This window comes from Ahaetulla prasina, chromosome 8 (assembly GCF_028640845.1).
Source record: "Ahaetulla prasina isolate Xishuangbanna chromosome 8, ASM2864084v1, whole genome shotgun sequence".
NCBI lineage: Eukaryota > Metazoa > Chordata > Lepidosauria > Squamata > Colubridae > Ahaetulla > Ahaetulla prasina.
In genome coordinates, this window is record NC_080546.1 from 44386318 (window position 1) to 44398828 (window position 12511).

General features: G+C 35.7%; 1 protein-coding gene across 5 annotated transcripts in view; it reads left to right on the forward strand.

Annotated features, from left to right (window-relative positions):
• Window positions 1–11305, forward strand: part of ANKRD50 (ankyrin repeat domain containing 50) — a 50711-nt gene extending 39406 nt beyond the window's left edge. For all 5 annotated transcript variants that reach the window (XM_058192539.1, XM_058192534.1, XM_058192538.1 and 2 more), the window contains exons 4-5: window positions 1462–5012; window positions 7165–11305. In XM_058192539.1, coding sequence (XP_058048522.1) covers window positions 1462–5009 — 3548 coding nt within the window. In that variant the 3' untranslated portion in view covers window positions 5010–5012; window positions 7165–11305. The remainder of the gene's footprint in view (window positions 1–1461; window positions 5013–7164) is intronic.
• The last annotated feature ends 1206 nt before the right edge of the window (window positions 11306–12511 follow it).

Below are 12511 nucleotides of genomic sequence, written 5' to 3' on the forward strand. Positions count from 1 at the left end.
GAGAGGTGGAAGTATGGAAGGGTTTCTCCTAAAGTCTACCACCATTTCTACGGTTTTGAGTGTGTTCAGTTCCAGATTGTTCCGGTCGCACCACAGGGGTAGTTGTTCAACCTCCCATCTGCATGTGGATTCATCATTGAGTCGAATGAGACCGATCACTGTTGTGTCATCTGCGAACTTCAGTAGTTTAACAGATATATAATATTGAATCTTATTAAACTTATTTGAAACATGATTGTGTACAAATGATGAACATGTGATTGTTAAAATGTATATACTTTTTTGAAATTAAAAACAGAAAAAGAACATATTAGGAACGTATGACAAACTAGTTAAAAAGTTTGGCTTAGTATACCAGGTAGAACAATGGGAAAAAATACATGGTTGAAAGGAATGAAATTACACTATACCTTAAATACAATTTTTAAACAATATATCATTAGTATATTACTAGAGAATTAGTCTATATTTTTAAAGGGCAGTTCAAATTCCTGTTGTAAATGTGAATAACAATAGGAGACATTTTATCTTATTTGATGGACATGGGAAAAGCTAGAAAATTTTGTGTCCAAATACACACAATGATTCAGAGAATTTTAGTGATTATAATTGAATTGAAACCAGAACGATTTCCTTTGGGATGATGGGTGAGCATTTAGAAATTCATATAAAATTGTTTTTATATATGATAATTGCAATGAGATTATTGTTATGGACAAAGATAGAAAGATTTGGCAATACTTATGATAGAGAAATGATTGGTAAACATGATCTAACTTGCTGAAATGATTTGTTTGATTACAATATCTATGCTTATTCATGACTGAAAACTCCTAGTCAATATGTAAAAAAATGAATATGATTTTTCTGAGAAATGGTCAAGGAAACAGAATGCTCACTTTGCATTCTCAAAATACATACTGTTTATCCATTTCTGCTGCATCCTTTTGACTTTGTAGAGCTAATGACATTTTCATTTGAATTTCCCCATTCTTTTCATATTCCTAATGAAATGGAATTGTAAAGAAAAAGTAAAAGAATTTAAATTACATTTTGATAGTTACAAAATTAATTTTGTGAACTTTTGACTTGAAAAAAAGTCATAATATTATAGAGATAGACAAATGGCAAATCATGGTTAATAATCTTGCAAATGGAATAAACAATCTGTTTGCAATACAGCAAATTCTAAACCTCAGTTTGTGAATTAGTTATCATATCGCATGTTTAGAGATTGTGAATATGTAATCTTGCTTATAAAGTATTAAAAATTGGAGGTTTTAATAAGAAATATGTCATGTGTTAAAGAAAAACCTTCATTGCACAATTAAGTAGTTCATGAAATATTAGATACATCTGATGTTTCACATGTAAGTAAATTGAACATTTCTAACAGAATAAGTAAAATTAGTTTGAAATTAAACTTGTAAAATGCTTACATTTTGTCTCATTTTTGTCTAGGCTTTCGAAAAATAAGTCTTGATGACCTGAGGAAGGCCTATATTGTGAAAGATGTCCAACAGTATATTCTTCATCGCTTAGATCAAGAAGAAGCCCTGAGACAACATCTCACAAAAGAAACTGCAGAAATGTTGAATCAGCTTCACATTAAAAGCAGTGGTTGTTTTCTGTACCTTGAGCGTGTCCTAGATGGAGTAGTAGAAAATTTCATTATGCTAAGAGAAATTCGTGATATTCCTGGAACGTTAAATGGACTATATCTTTGGCTTTGTCAGAGACTTTTTGTGAGAAAACAGTTTGCAAAAGTCCAACCTATTCTGAATGTAATCCTTGCTGCTTGCAGACCACTCACAACAACTGAATTGTTCCATGCAGTTTGGACCAAAAATATGGCATTGTCTATGGAGGATTTCCAGCGCAAACTAGATGTTCTATCAAAAGTTCTCGTTGATGGTCTAGGAAACACAAAGATCCTTTTTCACTACAGTTTTGCAGAATGGTTGTTGGATGTAAAACATTGTACACAAAAATACTTATGTAATGCAGCAGAGGGACACCGAATGCTAGCAATGAGTTATACATGTCGAGCCAAGGATTTAGCACCATTGGAAGCACAAGAATTTGCTTTGCATTTGATAGATTCAAATTTACAACTGGAAACTTCTGAATTAGCTTTATGGATGATCTGGAATGGTACTCCTGTTAAAGATTCTTTGTTGACGTTGATCCCCAAAGAGCAGGAAGTTTTACAATTGCTAGTAAAAGCTGGTGCTCATGTTAATAGTGAAGATGATCGGACATCTTGCATTGTGCGACAAGCATTAGAAAGAGAAGATTCTATTCGAACTTTATTGGATAATGGGGCTTCAATAAATCAATCTGATTCAAATGGAAGAACATTGCTGGCCAATGCTGCCTACAGTGGCAATCTTGATGTAGTGAATTTGTTAGTTTCTAGAGGAGCAGATTTTGAAATTGAAGATACACTTGGGCAGACAGCACTTACTTTAGCTGCTCGGCAAGGACACACCAAAGTTGTAAATTGTTTGATCGGATGTGGCGCTAACATAAATCATACTGACCATGATGGGTGGACAGCATTGCGATCTGCAGCTTGGGGTGGACATACTGAAGTTGTTTCTGCACTTCTGTATGCTGGTGTAAAAGTAGACTGTGCAGATGCTGACAGTCGAACAGCTTTGAGAGCAGCAGCCTGGGGAGGACATGAAGATATTGTACTGAATCTGTTGCAACATGGAGCTGAGGTGAACAAAGCAGATAATGAAGGGAGAACTGCTTTAATTGCTGCGGCGTACATGGGACATAAAGAAATTGTAGAGCATCTTCTAGACCATGGTGCAGAGGTAAATCATGAGGATGTGGATGGAAGGACTGCTCTCTCAGTTGCTGCTCTTTGTGTTCCTGCTAGCAAGGGACATGCTTCCGTTGTGAGCCTTTTAATAGACAGGGGAGCTGAAGTGGATCATTGTGACAAAGATGGAATGACTCCACTGCTCGTAGCAGCCTATGAAGGGCATGTAGATGTTGTTGATTTGCTTCTAGAAGGTGGAGCAGATGTAGATCATACTGACAACAATGGCCGCACCCCTCTTCTTGCCGCAGCGTCAATGGGCCATGCTTCAGTTGTAAATACTTTATTATTTTGGGGAGCAGCTGTGGATAGCATTGATAGTGAAGGACGGACAGTTCTTAGCATAGCATCTGCTCAAGGTAATGTTGAAGTAGTACGGACTCTGCTAGATAGAGGATTAGATGAAAACCATAGGGATGATGCAGGATGGACACCTTTGCATATGGCTGCTTTTGAAGGTCACAGATTAATATGTGAAGCACTTATAGAACAAGGTGCTCGGACTAATGAAATTGATAATGATGGACGTATACCATTCATATTGGCAGCCCAGGAGGGCCACTATGACTGTGTGCAGACTTTACTGGAAAATAAATCTAATATTGATCATAGAGGCTATGATGGGAGAAATGCACTCCGTGTTGCTGCTTTAGAAGGGCACAGAGATATAGTTGAACTACTTTTCAGCCATGGAGCTGATGTGAACTATAAAGATGCTGATGGCCGGCCAACACTTTACATCTTGGCCTTAGAGAACCAGCTATCAATGGCTGAGTACTTCTTGGAAAATGGTGCAAATGTAGAAGCAAGTGATGCTGAAGGAAGGACGGCACTCCATGTTTCCTGCTGGCAGGGCCACGTGGAGATGGTACAGATGCTGATAACATACCATGCTGATGTAAATGCCTCAGACAATGAGAAACGGTCAGCTTTACAGTCAGCAGCATGGCAGGGTCACGTCAAAGTAGTTCAGCTTTTGATTGAGCATGGATCCTTAGTTGATCATACATGCAATCAAGGTGCTACTGCGCTCTGCATTGCAGCCCAAGAAGGACATATTGATGTGGTGCAGATATTACTGGAAAATAGTGCTGATCCAAATCACGCAGATCAGTTTGGGCGCACAGCAATGCGTGTTGCTGCAAAGAACGGGCACACGCCAATAATTAAACTACTGGAAAAATATGGTGCTTCTAGTTTAAATGGATGCACTCCTTCCCCAGTCCATACAATGGAACAAAAACCTTTGCAATCAGTACCTTCAAAAATACAATCCTTAACTATAAAATCAAACAGTTCAGGGAGCACTGGTGGGGGTGATGTACAAGCTGCTTTGCGTGGTTTGTCAAATGGCCCATCTCATGCTTTTAGTTCTCCCTCTGAATCCCCTGATTCAACAGTTGACCGACAGAAGTCCTCTTTATCTAATAATTCATTGAAAAGTTCAAAAAACTCTTCTCTTCGTACAACTTCATCTACAGCAACTGCCCAAACAGTACCTATTGATAGTTTCCACAATATGTCCTTCACAGAACAAATACAGCAGCATTCACTGCCCCGCAGTAGAAGTAGACAGTCCATTGTTTCACCTTCTTCCACCACTCATTCTTTAAGCCAGAATCATAGTTCGCCAAATAGTGAATTTGAATGGAGTCAAGTGAAACCCAACCCAAAATCAACAAAACCAAACAAAACAGGGAAAACTGAGAGCTCCAACAAATCCGGGTCTGCTGGGAAAAAAGTAAAACAAGCCACTTCCTCACAACCAAAAGTTTTAGAATATGAAATGACTCAGTTTGATAAGCAGATATCTGTTGCCAAATGTGGCACTACCATGCCTCTTAAAAATATGCCTGCTGATACACAGTGCAAAATTTTAGTCCCTTCAGCCCAGCAAGAAGTTTGTCGGTCCCAACAGCAGTTCCTGATCCATCAACAAAGTGGAGAGCAAAAAAAGAGAAATGGAATAATGACAAATCCAAACTACCATCTGCAGAGCAATCAGGTTTTTCTTGGGAGGGTATCTGTTCCACGAACAGTCCAGGATCGAGGGCATCAGGAGGTTTTGGAAGGCTATCCATCTGCAGAAACAGAATTTAGCCTTAAACAAGCCTTAAAGCTTCAAATTGAAGGAAATGACCCAAGCTTCAGTTACAAGAAAGAAACACCATTGTAAAAGGTAAGCAACTTTTAGAATTGTCCTATTCAAAGGGTTCTTAGTTAGCCATTGTTGCTGATTGGCAATCAAAAGTGAGAATATGCCATATGACTGTTAAATGGCCAGAGACATTTTTATGTAGGTTGCATTAAACCAGGTCCATGTGGACATTAATACACTCACAAACTTGATTTTTATGGGACTGCTTGCCACGGCCCTTCATTAGCCAAATAGTGAATTTATGGATGCCCTATCAAAATAGCTCTAATGCTTTGCCAAAAATTAAAATCAAAATTTTAAATAAGATCATTAATATTGTTGCTTCTTTAGATTAAATGTGTTTATAGCTGTCAGATTCTTTGATTAATTTCCTTCTAATTATTTAGAAAGCAGTTTCACGATTATGGTGAAGTGAAATACCCAATTTTCTTTTGTTTTAAATGTAACAATTATGCTTCAGATTTTGGTCCTAAAATAAATTCTAAAATAATTAGTCGAGATTCTGCAAATAGCAAAAAGCACTACAAAGTAGCACATATTTGTTATATTTTCCAAACTAACCTTTTTGTTTTAAAGTAGCCATTAATCCGGAGTAGAATGAAATACTATGAACTTTGATATGATATTTTTCATGGTCTCTCATTGTTTGGTTAGGAAATTAATTAAAAGAAGACTAAAGGATATATTTTGGTGGAATCCCAGATAATTGAAAGGATTGCGTTATAGCTATAGAATGGTCATGCATTTTTTGAAGCAAAAATAAAATAACCTTAGTACTTTTTGATAATGATTTATTGAAGAGATTGGGGGGGGGGGGAATCTGCAAACACTGCAATAGTTCTTTAATGCAGATTTGTGACCACAGTATTACTTGTGTGAGATATGAAGCTAGATAGAATCACAGAACCAGGGAGACATTGAAGGTTGCATAATATAAGTTTTGTGCAAAATTTTTGCTCATTCTTGATGTCTCTGATTCTACATTTCATCATACATTTGCGAAGATACCAATGTTAATCTTTAGGAAAACCAGTCATCTAAATATATATGTATAAAATGAAGCCTATGAAAAAGATCATTTTATCTACATCGTTTGCTAATAACAGAGGTTGGTAACCTATGTGCTTACCATATGAAAGGAATTAAAATCTAGGGAATACATTGAAACTTCCAAGATTGCATATTCAAACTCACACCTTGCTGGAAAAAAAAGGACCAGGTAGAATTAAGTCCCCCATGTGAATCAATAAGTTATTTTAATTTGAGGATTTTGCACTTGTGATCCCAAAATGATAACTTGGATCTATAGATTTACAATATATTTTATTTCATTCAATATGGATACCACCTAACTTCAATCAGTGACTGAAATATATTCATTTAAGAATAAATAAGCTATCTGTAATAATTCTATTTTCATAGTTGTATATATTAGATTTCTTGTGACTTATTACATCTTTTTCAAGGCCAAGCTTTTCTTTAATTAAGATTTTTTTCCATACATATTGTTTTTTTAAATATTGTAAATTGGCCTTGTGTGTCAGCCCATGCAATCTTGTCTCATACCTAAAATATTACAAAATCATAAGAATTCAGTGACCTAATGAAATTCAAGGATGAATAGAAAGTATGCCATTTCAAGTTACAAAAGCTTGAATTTTGTTAAAAATAATCGCAAATCACAAATTACATGTTAAACATGAATATGATCTTGTCGAAATAGAATTGCCATATTGTTATCTTATCATCAGTACCATAATGTCTGTATTATGTCCCTGTATCACCATATTCTGTTTCTTAATTGCTATGAGTAGCACTTAGTGCGGGGGGGACAGGGGGACGGGGACAACAATAAGGGAAATTCAAAATCTGATGTCATTGAGATACGGTAAAGATGATACTAAGTGCTAAAAGCAAGTTTGACAAGACAGTGTTACTTAGAGACAGTAGACCTCATTGTAATTTATTGATCAAAATATGGATTTGATTTCAAACAATCCATTTTCAATATCCTCAAAAATCAGTGATAAACTCTTAAGATTTTTAGATATTGCTGTTTGTATATCATTGAAGACATCATAAATAGTTCAATAACTAATAACCTCAGTTATTGATAAGATTGGAGATTTTTGAGGCAGAATGTAAATTTTCATTTTGTTTTTGTTTTTTTTAGGCAGTTTTCATAACACCAGGAACAAAAAGAAGAGATTGCCAAGAATGGTTTGTCAGCTAGACTGGGATAAAAGCATTTCTTGCTCATTAAACTACATTGAAAATTCTGAATGTGATCACTGCAGCACAGTTACCTTGATTACTGCAATGTGCCTAAAAGTTAAGGCTGCCTTCTTAATGTAACCTTCTGTGCTTCAGAAATTGTATTTTGTGTACTTTATACTTAATACATAGAATAAGCACTTTCTTCCTTAATAACAGAACAAGATAATGCCATATATTCCATACACAACTGAAAAGTTTTAAGAATTAGAAATGTAAGCTCCTTTTCAAGAAGGCATCATCAGGGTAAAGGTGCTATGGTGGCTTGTGCTGAAAGGCATTGCCTTACGTATTTATTTTATTTTAATATGGCAAAAAAAATCTGCTTTCTGTCAAAAAGATAATCCATATCTTTGGCTATCTAAAAAAAATGAAGCAACCTCACTTCACAAATATATACATACATCTGGTTATTTCTTTTAATAAGCCTTTTAAACACCATCATTTTTGTCCTGTTTTATGCTTGCACATAAAGCATGTGATTCTTAGTTAGACTTTAAGATGTCATAAGACTTCTTATATTTTTTACTGCAGGTTCACATATACTCATTCAAAAGACTGGAGCTATATCAAAGGGTGCAATTTGCATGTAGAAGAGAATTATGTGAACTGCCACAGCCACAATGCTAATTGCCTTTGCCGGTTCTTTGCTTTCCAAGGACTGGGCACATCAGAGCATAGTAAATCTGTACTCAATGCTTTATTACAGCACCCACTTTCTCCAACAATAGTCTATTGCGCTGGGTCAATTCCACCCATCTCAGATTTGGAAGTTGCTGTTGCCATGTAAATACATCTTTAATATTCAATATTTTGTTCTCAGAATCTTTTAACCCTCAGTTCAGACAAAGTCTCCAAGTCTTTAAAGTGGCTCTCAATCTTAGCCTTCTTCCAAAACTTTTTACATTGGTTGGGATGAAGTGCTGCCTTAATGCAGTTGTTCCCTTTCTGGTTGATACCATGCTTCCAGCAAAGCTTCAAGCTGGATTCCCATCAGCACAATGCTGCTCACCCAAGCTTGTGGTCCTGGCAGTTGAATGATAGTCCTTTGCCTTCTTGTAATAGCTGCCAATCTCTAGATATGACCTCAATTTTTCTTTATATCACCTTTCTTCCTAAACACACCTCCCATTCTGTCTTAGCATTTGCTTTTGTAAGCTAAGATTCTGGGTGTTGTAAAGCTGCCTCTGGACATTGGCATGTCCTTGAAAATGCCTGGGTGTGGCTGCATTAGCCAGGAAGCTGAAACACTGGTGTGGAGGCTTGTGAGCTAATTTGTGAGTGAATGAATAAATGCTCTCAAGTTTCTGGGTCTGTAAACTTTAACAACCCTCTGAGAAAAATACATGAGCTTGTGTTGAGCCCAAGGAAATGGGGTGGGAAACATTTCTGCCTGGCTGCAGCTGCTTTTCCCAAGCACAGACAACAATCCCAGCTTCACTTCCTCACAAAATTACAGCCATAATAATAGTTGATAACATTTATGATCTCCCTCAAAAAACACTGAAATTTAAAGTGTTAGTGTTTGGTCATCTGGGTATGGCTTGTTCACATTTTATGTTTTCAAAAAAAGTGTGTACATACATAGTAAAGGTCATCTCAAACACATGATACAAACCAATATGAGGTACTTTTCTGTTTATTTCAAATTGTATTTCCATGGATATATTTCCGTATAATCAGATGCTTCTCACCAGGAATGTCAGTCTTTTGACAATAGTAGCTAAATTATCATACTAGGTACAAGTCATTAAGCTTGTTCTTGTCACTTGTTTAGAACAGCATTGGTGAAGGAATATGTTTGAAACCAGGCCTCATTTAATTGAGTTAAACCAGGTTACATCTGTGTTCACATTGCCTTTTTCCTCTTTGAAAGGCCAGCTGAGGTCTGTCAGCCCAACTTGCTGCTTCAGATTTTTCTGTGGAAGAGACGAATGGTATACAATACATGAAGGCTCTTGTTCAATCCTTCAATTCTCAGTTAAATGATGTGAAATAAACAAGATATCTCTATTGCACTGAACTATATTGTATTGACAATTTAGTGACCTCCATTTGTCTCCCTGTTTGAAACTAACAAATAACATATTCCAAAACAAATTGAAAATATCTGGTGCCTATTTTGGTGTTAAGGAGACATAAAATGTTAACCCATATAATGCGATTTAATATACTGAAAAATGAAGTGATTAGAAAAGTTGACAAGCCTAACCCCAGATAACCTCACTGCATATATTTAAAGCAGTAAGAATGGCTGATTTGTTTTGCTTCTTTTTGTTTTGTGTGTGGCCCCAATATAAATTTCTTTTTTCAGGTTTTATTTTTGGCATCTATTAATATTATTGAATTAGAAGTAAATGGTAAACTTCAACAATATCTTTTCAGCTGAAAATAATAAATAGCTGGATTGTACCACTTAATTCACTCTCAGATATATTTTAAAAACTCGCTGTAGCTCTAAATATCAAAGAAATGTTTTTTGAAGTTGCCTGGTAGCAGTCTTTATCTATTGATATAAAATCCTGTCCCTGCTACTCTGTGCATCTCTTTTGTGACCAAAAAAACAACTCAGGATAGGAGGAACAAGCTTCATTCTTCCTGGTAATTTATGACAGGAAATTCATGTTTTTCCCATTGCTGGGGTATCACCAAGTATCACTGCTTTATTTTTCCAACATGGCTACTTATGGAATAAATTATAGGTCAACTATGGGGATTTCTGCCTTGGGGTTAAAATTTGTGGTAAAGGCTTGTCAGTAAGAAGTCTGCCCTGGCTAATGAAAATATTGCAATGAAAAAGATGCAGGGTTGTATGCATTGAGAGCATAAAAGATACATGTGACGTAAACAGGAATTCATACTCATGAAAATCTCCTTTTCTAGTATTGCTAGTATTGGGTATTTGCAAAACAATTCAAAACTGCAGCCCTTTTTTCTTATTAATGTTTTACTCTAAAAATATTCCTAAAGATTGTTGTCTTTCTTATCTCAGCTATTGCTGAGATTGTATTTACTGGACTTGTTTTATCCTAGTATGTATTTGTGACTTGATAATTACATTTATGGCCATACTCGCAACAAGGCTACATGTTGCAGAAACCTTTGGATTTTCAGCAGAATAATTTTATCATTTGAAGGAGCTGGGATAAGGCAAAGAATATCTACTAAGCATAGTAATCAATTAAAAAAGATCAGAAGGAAAGTGTTTTCTGATAATACATTGGTATAAAAGTTCCTGCATATTTTCAGAACCTTGTTGGAATACAGCATGCCTGCCCTTATTATTATAAATCTACCCATTTGACAAGAGTGTGAGACTCTTTCACATTGCTTTAATATATGATTTTAATATATTGGCTTTTATGGCCTCTCTTCAAGAAGGGTAAACATTGATTATCTGAAAGTGACAATTCTATGCTTACCATTAAGTTCTTGGGTGTGTTCAGTTCTGTTAAGCCATGATTTGATAGGGTTGATCAGCTATAATTTAATATAATTCAAGATTCCTGGGTTCTGTTTCCCCATCAACAAAACTCTGCCTTATTTTACAATTTTTTAAAAAAAAAAAATCCTACAATTCACTGGCTAAAGTCATTCCCAGATGAACTAAATTATCAGCCTTTGAGGTTTTAGAAAGTGAATGTTAATATCTGTAGCACAAGTGAGCCCAGTAGGTATTCTTAAGAGGAAGCAGATCGTTAATTTATCTTTCAAAATGTTGACATGTTAAGGTATAGCAGTGCCATATAGGTCTTGTTATAATCAGTATTGGAAATGCCTTTGCTTTTACTTAAAGCATCCTTTCCTCTTGTCACCTGTGCTGCTATGCAAATGTCTATTAATGCTTGATATCCTCCATTGGAACTGTTCAAATTACATGGTGCACAGTTGAAACTTTCTTTCCTGGACTGTTTGTAAATAGCCTAAAATGTACATTGAATTTCACATTGTAAAATTTTTATTTTATTTCTTGTATTATATTAAGCGAAAGTCCTTATGTATATGAAAGTGCATAATAAATATATTTGCTTTTCAGCAGATATTTGTTTTATATTTGTTTGCTATTGTCCCTTCTCTGAAAAATCAAAGCCTAACTATATTAATGGAATGTTGGATGTGACTATATCAAATGTTTCATTTCTTCTTGTTATTTTTTATCCTAATTTTGTAATACAGAACTAAGCCTGATTCACTTTAGATATGCATGTTGGCTTGGAATACAATGTATGATAAAAGTCAAAGCATTAGTTTGGGAGGTTTCCAAATGTTGTGAAGTAGCTAAAATATGCATGTTTAGCCACTAGTAACTATATAGGAAAAATAGAAATAATTACACTATTATGGTAGGAACATATGTAGGTTCTCTTCACACATATGTGCTAGTTGTTCCCGACTCTAGAGGGTGGTGCTCATCTCTGTTTCAAAGCCGAAGAGCCAGCGCTGTCCGAAGACATTTCCGTGGTCATGTGGCCAGCATGGCCAAAGACACACGGAACGCTGTTACCTTCCCACCAAAGGTGGTCCCTATTTTTCTACTTGCATTTTTTACGAGCTTTTGAACTGCTAGGTTGGCAGAAGCTGGGACAAGTAATGGGAGCTCACTCCATTACGTGGCACTAGGGATTCGAACCACTGGACTGCTGACCTTTCGATCAACAAGCTCAGCAACTTAGCCACTGAGCCCTTGGGAACATATGTAATGTTACTTTAAAAGAGAAAAATACTGGTAATTGGAACTAATTTGAAACAGTGATCCTTACTAGAGGAATGACGTGTTTGTCCAAACAGCAGCCATCTTCCAGCTTTAAGTTGGACTTAATTAAATCTATTTTGTTTGACTCGAACTAGCTTATCCTTGGAATGGACCCATCAAAATCAGAAAATGTTTTGAAATGCATTTCACACAAATCATGATGCTAATAACTGTGCAGTACTATATCTAATACTGTGAATGACCTGTCATTATTGATATAGAAACCAGATAATGGAATGATATAGGAAGTAGATAGCCAATTGAACTAGAATTCTTTTCCTTTGTGATAGTTCAACTTGTGGATTGCACTACAACTAGTTGGCATAATAAATGATGGGAAATTTTATAACTCCTGTAGAAATGTCAGTGAATACTTGGTGTGCATGTGTGTGTTGTAACCTGTCAATGCTGGAAAGCATATGTAGAAATAAGATACATTCTAGAAAATTTTGTTCCTGTACACACATTTTTATCAATTTCTGATGGGATTTGT